Here is an 11,649-nt window from a genome sequence, read left to right on the forward strand (position 1 = left end):
TCACATCGTTGCCAAATAATATTGTAAAACTATACATTATCAACAAGTTAAACCTTAAATGTATGCATGTAGGTCGACGAGGAACGTCCAACTCTGGAAATCATATCCTGATGAAAACTTGCCATAATATTTTATATTTTACCCTTCTTCTCGGGTAAAATATGGCATGTCGAACATGGCCATTAGGTTGAATGTAAAACTATTCATATCACAAAAAAATACTATTCATATCACAGTCCACAGACTCGAGCACCACTTTATTTTAAGGCTAAAGAACCACCACTTAGAGGTGTTACGAATTCTCTTGTAGAGAGCATGAATCAATTTAGTAGTATAAACATGTCAAACATAAGACAGTTTAATTTCATTGTTATGCCGACAGATTTGAGGTAAAAACAAAAGACAGTTTGGTTTTAAATACGCATACATACTTTGGAGTTTTGAGTATGTAATAGTATGGAGTCTATGGACCATAAGAATCAAGATAGGATAGCTACGTAATTAAAGCGAACACTATTACAGGAAGTTATGTACATATAAATATAATTCATTGGATGAATTTTCTTGACACGGAAATTTTGATTTGGACCGCCTAACCAAACGTCAACTTGGTCTCACTAACCTTTACAGCTGTAGCATTACGAAATTAATTTTTTAGTGTAATGGCTCATCATAATTCTTAATCAGGGGGCCTAATCTCACTGTTAGTTCAAATCACACTATTTCAATTTTCTTAATGTAATGGCTCATCATAATTCTTAATCAGGGGGCCTAATCTCACTGTTTGTACAACAACCATATATATTTCAATTTTCTTAGTGTAATGGCTCATCATAATTCTTTACCAGGGATCCTAATCTTATTGTTAGTTCAACTCAACCATATATATTTCATTTTAACGAACCCATATCTCGGACAACTATGTATGGTCTAGTCAATTTCGGCTTCCATAAATGTTGCAGGCACGAATTAATTTTTAGAAAAGTTATATATAGTCTTCACTGAATTACATATTTCAAATTTCTGAATGACCATATTGTTTGGGCTGACTTAAGAATTTACTCCATTTGTTTCATAATAATTGAAATTTAAGATTTTTTTGTTTCAAAATAATTTTCATTTTCATTTTTTCTAGGTAAAAAAATTAATATTCTTTGATTTTTATGACTAATCAATATTGTTATTGGTTAAAATAATTTTATTTAATAATATTATTACGTGACCAATTTAAATTATATAAAGTTTTAAATTTTCTTAATCTATAATCAAAAACTTTAAATATCAACTAAGAAAAACAAAAGGAGTATTTCATTTACTAATTAATTCCTATTTTTTTTTTAGAATATCATAGTTGTAAGTTGTACTAAATCGATTTATTGATTCGGTGTATATATCTTTTGTAATCCAAAAATAAACTTTATGTATTTTAGATATGTACAAAAGATTTTTTTGGGAACACGAGAAACAAATAAAAAATGAATGTAAAAAATAAAATAGTAGAAATGAAAGTTAATATTTGTTTTTTATTAAATTTAACAAAATATAATTTTATTCTATATTCTTCTAAAAAGAATGAGAAGGATGTGTAAGGAAAAATTATTCATCGTGAATTTGGGAATGATAAGTAATTTAATTTTTCTCTTCACTAACAAGCAATATAGACGGGGTTAACTTAAAATCATAAGTATGTGTATGTTGTAGAACGTTTATCATCCCATTGCACGTTTAAGCGATTAGATATTTTCAGAATATTTTTTGAACATTATAATATAATATTCTGAAGGTCATATTTTAGAGTTACGATCTTTTCAAAAAAAAAAAAAAAGAGTTACGATCTTTTCTTTGTTAACCAAACAGGAGTTTAGACCAATCCTTAATCTCTCTTCAAGTTCAGGATTAGCTTTTGTTATTTTATAACATTGTATAAGCATTTTTAATCGTGAATCGAACCAGAACACAATAGAACTAATTCTTTGTGCTAATTAATAGTCTAATGCCCGATTGCCGATGGGTTAGAGTTACTAATACTGTCTACTAAATTATGAAATTTCGCAATATTATAACATGATATTTTTTGTTCTTGAATTTTCTCTATTGGTCAAGTGTCACGGAAATGAGACTGATGAGTGATAACGATAGATTCGTCAATGCATGCAAACTATAAAAGGGAGAGAGATGTACTCTCACCTCACGACCACACAATTATTTAGAACCAACTAAACCATCCATATACATTGTTACCGAACATATTGTGCCTAACCAAATAACTTCATATGTTTTTCAACTAAAATAATTGCCCGAAAGTCATTTTCATAAACCAGCTGATCTCAATGGATAAGCGTAATTAGCAACCGACATCAATTGTTTTGGGTTGTCTTGTAGGTCTCTGTCCTTTTCGCACCTGGTTATTGCCAGTAGTTATTTATTAATAATGGTACTATGATCACTTTTCTGAACTCTAATCCTCATGATTATCAGCATTTTTATTATCCACTTGTTTCGATAACAACCTCACTGGATAATCATCAACAATTTTTCTTTTGTCCATATTTTTGTTCCTTCACTACGGACTAAAAATCAACTATGCTACCCATAATGCTTAAATAATTACACTAAAAAAATTCATATAAACTCACAGCGTTAATCGTAATTTAACTATTACTGTATAAAAAAGCTATTTACTGTGAAAAAAACAGTTTTATGTGAACATTCAGTTTGATATAGAATCTGAAGTAAAATTCTAATCCTATTTCTATAATAGAGTAAATATATATTTATTCAATAAATAAAATATTTTATTGTATACTTTTTCATCAATTTTTTAATATGAAATAGAGTAATATTGAAGTGAAACTCAATTTATTACCTCTTACAGTATACAATGATTGATGTTTTAGATTTTGTTATTATATTTGAAAGATTGATGTTTTAGAGCGTAGTTAATATACTTGTCTTTAAACCTAATTAGAATAAAATGTAAAAATATAAGTGGGTAAAACTTTATAATAAAACCAAAAATTAATAAATAGAATAATATGTTTATTGTTTTAATATATGTGAAATAGTTAGAATATCAAACATTGTATTCAGAGGGGATATAAAATTATTCTAAGAAGAAAATAAAGTGAACCTTGGAAATTGTCTTTAACCAAAAGGTTTCTTATCCTTTTTGTGACACTAACTTCAAATCAGTGCTAAGACACAAAAGACCCTGAGCCCCAAAAATAATTTGGATTGATTCATTCATCTTCTCCATCATAATGTCTCTTTACTCTTGTGCATGTGATAATCGGCATTCTCGATCTCTCTAATGGATCTTCTCTTCGTAGAAGTCTTCTTGATATTACTCTATTATGATGTTTTTGTCATCTAATACACTTGTTATTATGTAAAAAGTTTATACCACTTTTATCGTCTTACTAAGCAAAGCAATTTCTACGACCAAACTTGAAACCAACACTAAAATAAGTTATTTATGTTCTTCCCAAGTATTCTACTAGATTTTGAACCTCTCTAAATGTCTAATAACTTTACAACTCCAGTGAAATCATAAAGTTGTAGTAGCGAAAACTTTTGTTTCCATGATTTATTATTTGTTATTACTTGCAAATTCTTACACAAAACACCACATACACATGATTGAGCAACAAATGAATGAAAAACAATAAATAAAACTCATTTGAGTTACAAAGATGATGCCAAGTAACTCATTCACGAACCAATGAATCGATAATTTAAGTGCACACTGCAGGAACACCTTTAGGAAACCTCTTTGTATCGGTGCAATAGTTATAGATCATGTACTTACTCTGTGCCCATTTCATCTTATCCACACCTCCCTGCTCGAGTTTCTGAGTGAACCATGGGGAGTTTGCGGGGCAAGATGATTTTCCATTAGCCCAAACACATCCTTCCACATTGTAGTTTCTGTAGAAAGCAGTAAAAGGAGCTTTTGACCAATCTGTTTTCTCTAATCCTCCCCTTGTGGCCCAATGCTCTGCTTCCCAAAGGCTCGCGTAGAGCCTCATAGGTTGGTTCTTTGGGAATGGAACACCAATTGACTCAGAGTTCTTGAACTCTCTAATAGGAATGCCATCAACCGTGAAACTGAAAAAGAGGAAACAAAAGAGAACTATCAAGAATCCCACATAGAAAAAAATGTATTGAAACCTAGAATAACATCTAAGAGAAGTTTATTAACAATAACAAAGTATAGGCTGATGAGATTATATATAGCCTCAAAACATATAATATTAATGGACAAAGGATGGAATGATCTGCTTACATAATCCTTTGGGGGTTCCATGTGATGCAGTAAGTGTGAAAGTTCTTTGTTGGGTCGAACCACAAATGAAATTGTTGTTCTTTGTCTCCAGACCCTTGTGTGTAAACATTCGTATGGAGAGTATACGGATGACCACTTATGTTTCCCAAGAACTCAAAATCGATCTCATCCCACATGGTACCTGGCGCTTTAAGCTACACAAAGTCATCATAAACACCAACATATTCATCAATTGTATGTAATATGGCCTTAGGAAAAGATGACCAAAGATACTTTGAAATGGTATTTTTTTTTTATTGAAATGGTATGTTTACTTACGTAGAATGTTGTAACTGTTCCAGCAGAGTTACCAGCGACAAGTTTCATCTGAACCTCGGCTTTACCATAGAGAAACTCCTGGTTAGACTGAAAACCCGAACCAGATGATTTGTCGAGCGAGAGAGAAAGAAGCTTTCCATCTCTGTCGCGAACCTTTCCGCGGCCATCACCCCAATGTATCTGAACGTCTTTATGGAAGCTACCCGCATATACGGCCACAGATTGTGCTGCAATTAGAAAGAGAACCAAGAACGCGAATCTTGTACCACAAGAAAACTTCATATTATATATTTCTTGAGTAGTATTGTATCTCGAATGTTTTTGTTGGTGGAAAATTGAGATAAGTGACATGAGTTTATATAGCTGCTGGAAAATGGCAAAGGAAAAAGAGAGGGAAGTTTCATGGGTTTGATTATTGATATTGTGCTGTATTCTAGTTGGCGCATTCGACCTCTTGTTGGTTGTTACAAGATAATTCAACAAAATATAATTTCATTACTCGTTTATTATTACAAAGCAGAGAAAATAATGTATTTGGACAATTTTTATATCACATGCTGGTTCCGCCCGCGTTCTGAATGTACCGAATCATTTCGTCAACGCGGCTTCGACTTTTGACCTGCGCGCAAACCCTCCCCGCCGGATAGAGGGTTCGAGAACATTATTATTTGCATTATAACAATATCCACTTTTATACTTTTCCACAACTTCAATTTTCACCATGATTTATGAAAAAAAAATGGTATATTCCACATTTTAAATGTTGCATAAAAATATATTTCTATGCAGATGAAATGACTCTTTACTCTTTTAATGGTTAGAACCACTAGCTAGACTTTAAAAAACATAAGATATTCACTTTGTTGGGTAAATATAATAGCAAAAGCTTGGACGATTAATATAACGTTACGGATATATGAAATTTAGTTTGAGAAACTAGTCCCTAGCTAAGTTGACAAACTATCATACCAAATACTAATTAATTCTAACATAATCATGTACATGTATTGTAGCCTGGCCATATAAACAACACGAAAGCTCATGATACGATTTTGACTTCGAGTTTACAAAATCATCACCTTCCCCAACACGTTAAGACTTAAGAGACACATTACTTTTGGCTAAATTGTTTTGTTTATACTCCATCGTGCGTAAACAAAACCGATACCATATTTCCTCAGTTAGAAATCAAGTTGCATCAGACCGCATTTTCTGGATTGAAACAGAAATGTATTGTTAAAACTTGGACAGTCCGGCCAGCTCATTCATCTAGAAAGCTTTTTTAAAAAATTACTCCCTTTTTTAAAGAGTGTCGTTGTGACATTTTTCACACAGATTAAGAAAGTTATTGAAATATATGTAAGTTGTAATTAATTATACCTCTTTGACCAATAGTATTTTAGATAAATAAAATTATTTATAAAATTTATGCAGTTTGCAATTAATTTTCAGGTGAAAGTTAGTATAATTTACATTGGAATTGTAAAGTGAAACTCTTTGTGTAACAAAAAAAATGAGCTCAGAGTGACACTTATTATGAAACAGAGGGAGTATTTGTTTATGTGCTCTCAATAATTTAAATTTTCACAAATGAAGTGAATCAAGTTAAGTTTAAGTAACGAGAACCATTGTTTGCATAATTTATTATATTCACTTATTAATTTAAAAATCTTGCACATACACCACCACACACACGTACATGAGAAACAAATGAATGAAACAGAATAAATAAAACTTATTTGAATTATAAAGACAATGCCAGTAACTTATTGACGAATCAAACAATCAATAGTTTAAGTGCACACTTTAGGAACACCTTTAGGAAACCTCTTTGTATCGGTGCAATAGTTATAGACCATGTACTTACTCTGCGCCCATTTCACTTTATCTATGCCGCTCTGGTCCAGTTTCTGAGTGAACCATGGGGAATTCGCCGGGCAAGATGATTTTCCATTAGCCCAAACACATCCTTCCACATTGTAGTTTCTGTAGAAAGCAGTAAAAGGAGCCTTGGACCAATCTGTTTTCTCTAGTCCTCCTCTTGTAGCCCAATGCTCGGCCTCCCAAAGGCTCGCGTAGACTCTCATTGGTTGGTCCTTTGGGAATGGGATTCCAATTGTCTCAGAGTTCTTGAATTCTCTAATGGGAATGCCATCTACGGTAAAGCTGAAACAAGAAGAAAAGGAGAGAATATTGATTCAAGAACGCATAACCTCAAAACATATGAGACTATAAGGGATCAAAGGAGGGGCTTACATAATCCTTTGGGGATTCCATGTGATGCAGTAAGTGTGAAAGCCAGCAGTTGGGTCGAACCATAAATGAAACTGCTGTTCTTTGTCTCCTGTGCCTTTTGTGTAAACATTAGTATGAAGTGTAACAGGATGACCACTTATGTTTCCCAAGAACTCGAAGTCGATCTCATCCCACATAGTTCCAGGCGCTTTAAGCTACACGAAGTCATCATAAAACACCAACACACTCAATAACCATATTTAATCAAGTGTATAACAAAAAGTGACAAGAAGGCTTAGAAATAATGTGTTACTTACATAGAAAGTTGTGACAGTTCCAGCAGAGTTACCAGGGACAAGCTTCATTTGAACCTCAGCTTTGCCATAAAGAAACTCTTGATTGGATTGAAAACCGGATCCGGAGGATTTGTCAAGGGAAAGAGAAAGAAGTTTTCCTTCATTGTCGTGAATCTTTCCACGGCCATCACCCCAATGTATCTGAACGTCTTTGTGGAAGCTACCCGCATAGACGCACACAGATTGTAGCGCAAAGAGGAAGAGAGCCAAGAAAGCGAACCTTGTACCGTAAGAAAACTTCATTTTAATTTGTAGATATCTGATGTCTATTGTTGATGTAAACTGAGGTATGTGACATTGGTTTATATAGCTGCTTGGAATGAAACCAAAGAGATAGAGAGATGGAAGTTTCATGGAGTTGATCATTAATGGTGCATGTGCTTTTGTCTCAGCGCATCAGCTTTCTAATAATGCACTAATGTATTTATTTCATTATTGTTTCAAATTGTCTGGTTCCAATGTTTTGATCCGTTGTTGGCTGTTGCAGAACGAATCCAATTAAAATATTTATTTCATTATTGTTTCAAATTGTCTGGTTCCAATGTTTTGATGTGTCAACGCGGTTTCGACTCTTGAGCACCGCCTATAGAGAAGTTCGGCTGTGTTTTATTAATATCGAACGTAGCCCACCTAAAATGTAACAGTAAGTCATACACATTGAAGTATCCTTAAATTCGGGTCCATTGCGTTATAACAGTAAGGAAATTGTTAACTGTGGTAAAAGAGAGCGCATTTCTTGAAAATTTTAGGATGTTATTTTTTTAGTGAAAGTTTCATGTACTCAGTTTGAAATATGTTCGTTGTTGAAGTATACTATGCTTTAAGAAAATGTTTTTAAAGCATTACAACTTAATATAATGTATTGTGACAAATAATGATGCATATAATATAAAATAGATCCCAAACTATTCTCATGAGAGACCATAAAGTTAACATGCTCATTTCAGAGAATACAACGACTAGTAACATCAACTTGTTCAAACACTCGGCCAGCTTAAGATCAGTAACAGGCCATTCGATCTCACCCCAAACCTCATTTCCGTGTGGCGCTTCTCTAAGACGATTTTCGCGCACTTAATTTTCCATTCCAATATCCCGTCGCCTTCCTCATAACTGTAGAGCCACATAACTAAAAGTTTCCCACCGTGGTTGAGTATTTTAACCTTACACCAGTCATCTATAGTTCAAAATTCGCGACCTTGACGTCTATCCATTTTTTACATTTGGAATCATACCAGACTAGATTTACTGGAGTAGTATGAATAACTATACATTACACCCTCTATCACACTCACAGACCATTTGCCTAGATACCCCAAGCTACTATCGTGGATTTCCTGGATTTCCACGACTTCCCACGTACCTTCCTTTTGTTCATAAGCATAGTAGTTTATTTTAGTAATTACGTAAATCTTTCCTTGAAGCACAACGGTATTTATCCACTCCCCTTCCAGCACAGCATGAGCATCTCTATGTCTAAGCAAAGGGCTCCAAGTCTTAGACTTCATGTCCAATACTTCCATCCAAGTATCATCTTCCCCGCAACCGTCAAATACAAACATTTTCTCCTCGAGGAAAACAGCACAGGGACACCATCGAGCCACCAACATGCTAGGGCCATGACGCCACGTGTGACTCCGACAATCGTTACTTATACAATAATAAAACTTTCTTTCAATTAATTGTACTTATGCAATCCTTTCATCAATTAAAGCAGTGATCAAAAATAGGATCTCTTCTTTTAGGGATATCAACGGATACTTCTCCAGTACCATCATGCAACTGTGGTTAGCTTCAGGTTGAAAAGGATGATCGGCGACCGTTATAAGCCTCGTCATTACCTTCTGCAGCTCTTCAGATTCTCGTTAAGAGACAACAACTTTTAGTGGGCCGCAAGACTTTTACTGTGCTGTTTTATTGTGGGCCTTAAGCCCATTATCCCTCCGTTCACCTTCGCTCTTTTGGGCTTTGCTAATGCTATTTCATCACGTTACTCTTTTGATTGAAGTCATGGGATTTTTAGTTTGGGGATTTAGGAATGGGAAAGCACTAGAGTGTTTGTAACAAAGTCTTGCCACTTTTTAATATAATGCACCAAATGTTAGCAAAACAAAAGAGCATAGAATATAATGTTCATAGTTGAACATTTAGTGCATTAGAGTTATCCTTTTGTTGCACTATGTGGGCTTTTCAGGCGTTTTATCTCATTTGCATTTTGGAGCCTACATAACTCCAACCAGGTCTAATGAGACCACTTTGAAACTTATAATATAAAATGTCAAATGGTAACAATAAATTAAAACATAACTTTATTTCTAAATATTGCCGGCTGACTTAAGTTAAAAAAAATCAATTATCGATTATCTAAATAATTATTATACATTAACGAACAGTTCTTTACATTAAATCATCTCGCCTCCCAAGACTTTTTTTGGGGTAGTCTACAATATTAATATATAACCTACCTACTATGCATAAAATATACGTTAAGCATATATAAACCACTATAATAAATGCTGAGTTTTTTTTGTTCAAAAAATGCTTAGTTAATTACAAAATCTAAGACCATCTCCAATGTATTTCCTTATTTCTACTTCTAAAATAGAGGATCTCTAAAATAGAGATGTGTTTCTCTCTAATGTATTCCTCTATTTTTACCTCTAAAAAGGAATATTCTCACAAGATTCTATTTTTATTTTATAACAAGTACCTTTTATTTTTAAAAGTTGCAAATCAACCCTATTCAATTTTAATTTTATAAGATTTTCATACAGTTATAATTTTGTTTAAACAAAAGTTTTACTAAAAAGATTGTTAGGTAAATAAAAGTGTCATTTTATGTTTATAAAAACTATATTTTCTTATAAAAATAATTATTTTTGATGTAATTATAAAAATTTAAAAATAAAAGGACTGTTTTGAAATAAAAAAAGTATGCCTCTATAATAGAGAAAAAATAGCATTTCTCTATTATAGAGGTGGATATAGCAATGGATTGGAGCACTTTTTACTCTATTATAGCATTTAGAGGTGAATATAGCAATGGGTTGAAGATGCTCTAAGAGTTCAAAACCAATCCAAATGTGGCTATCATAATCGAACATGTACACCACTAATAACAGAGTTGAAATTTTATCACTGAAACCTTCTTTTTAGTATATAAAATAAATACATATCACTAAAAAATCATTAAAACAAAATTTCCCTTCACGATTAGAAGCTTATATAAAACCAAAGTAAACACCATTAGTACAAGCTTCACCTGCCCGCAATGGCTCCTTCTAAACACATTAATGGTGTTTCGGCTGCAATCGCGGCTCTCCTACTACTACTCGTAGCATGTTTTCATTGCGTTGATGCTGCAAACTACCAACAACAATTCATGGCTCCACAAAACGCAGCAAGAGCTCGTCTGAGGCTCAAACCGCTAAGATGGGACCCAAAACTAGCCCGTTACGCGCAATGGTGGGCCAACCAGAGACGTCGTGACTGCGCCTTGATCCATTCAAACGGACCATACGGTGAGAATCTATTCTGGGGCTCAGGCAAAAAATGGAGCCCGGTTCAAGCCGCTAATGGATGGTTGTCGGAAGCAAGAAGCTATAACTATTACTCTAACTCGTGTACTGCCCAGATGTGTGGCCATTACACGCAGATTGTGTGGAAGAATACGCAGACGATTGGCTGCGCTCAAGTTACTTGCAATGGCGGACTCGGTGTGTTATTCGCTTGCAATTACTTTCCACCGGGGAATTTTCTCGGGGTGAGGCCTTATTGAATATGATCCATTTGTATAGCTCACAAAAAAAAAACTCATACCAAAAGAAGTTGTTCTTGCGTTTTATTTAAATTCTTTCATTTTGTATACAATCGTTGTTGTTAAAAAAAAAGTTATATTTATTGGTTGAAGTTTTATCGTGCGGTCGGGAAAACCACACAACGATTGTTTTCCCACGTTTTCTTATGTATGTTTCGGTGAGGGCCATTTCTTTTGGTTAATAAGACTAAGTAATTATATACATGTCTTAAATTTTGGACAATAAACTATATTGATCTAGTGGTCTCAAATTATTTCTAAACTGTATTTTCAATAATAATGAATAAAATAATGATGTAGTTTTAAAAGTTAATAGCTCTGTTTATAACTTTATATATATTTAACGAAATTATAACCTCGAAATTTAGAAATATATTTAAAATTATAAAGTTTTGGATCCTAATTTCTCATTTACTTTTTAACAATTAAGAATTTGTTTCCATAAAACAGTTAGAATAATCACAGGGTCCTTTCATTCTTAATGTTGTTAACTAGATCGATTACATCACGGTGACGAAAAGACATGGATAAGCATATTATAAATGACAAGTTTACAAGATTTCACGACAAGACCACCTTCAAATGATTGCTTGAATCTTGACTGTGTTTTGAATAGATACTGAAACTTCATCATAAAT

At 33.3% G+C, this 11,649-nt stretch overlaps 3 protein-coding genes across 3 annotated transcripts; 1 reads left to right on the plus strand and 2 right to left on the minus strand.

Annotated features, from left to right (window-relative positions):
* Positions 1 to 3,560: 3,560 nt before the first annotated feature.
* Positions 3,561 to 4,969, minus strand: LOC130508407 (probable xyloglucan endotransglucosylase/hydrolase protein 17). The gene is made up of 3 exons (XM_057003904.1): positions 4,604 to 4,969; positions 4,286 to 4,479; positions 3,561 to 4,107 (listed from the first exon to the last, which is right to left on the minus strand). Exons 1-3 carry the CDS (start codon positions 4,952 to 4,954, stop codon positions 3,735 to 3,737), a joined length of 918 nt encoding a protein of 305 aa, XP_056859884.1. The 5' UTR covers positions 4,955 to 4,969; the 3' UTR covers positions 3,561 to 3,734.
* Positions 4,970 to 6,231: 1,262 nt separating this feature from the next.
* LOC130508408 (probable xyloglucan endotransglucosylase/hydrolase protein 17) lies at positions 6,232 to 7,597 on the minus strand. The gene is made up of 3 exons (XM_057003906.1): positions 7,156 to 7,597; positions 6,860 to 7,053; positions 6,232 to 6,769 (listed from the first exon to the last, which is right to left on the minus strand). The coding sequence occupies exons 1-3, from the start codon at positions 7,558 to 7,560 to the stop codon at positions 6,397 to 6,399; spliced, it is 972 nt and encodes a 323-aa protein (XP_056859886.1). The 5' UTR covers positions 7,561 to 7,597; the 3' UTR covers positions 6,232 to 6,396.
* A 2,868-nt stretch (positions 7,598 to 10,465) lies between these two features.
* On the plus strand, positions 10,466 to 11,096 carry LOC130508409 (pathogenesis-related protein PR-1-like). Its single transcript, XM_057003907.1, has one exon. The coding sequence runs from the start codon at positions 10,466 to 10,468 to the stop codon at positions 10,970 to 10,972; it is 507 nt and encodes a 168-aa protein (XP_056859887.1). The 3' UTR covers positions 10,973 to 11,096.
* Positions 11,097 to 11,649: the final 553 nt, after the last annotated feature.

The sequence above is a fragment of the Raphanus sativus genome, chromosome 2 (genome assembly GCF_000801105.2).
Source record: "Raphanus sativus cultivar WK10039 chromosome 2, ASM80110v3, whole genome shotgun sequence".
NCBI lineage: Eukaryota > Viridiplantae > Streptophyta > Magnoliopsida > Brassicales > Brassicaceae > Raphanus > Raphanus sativus.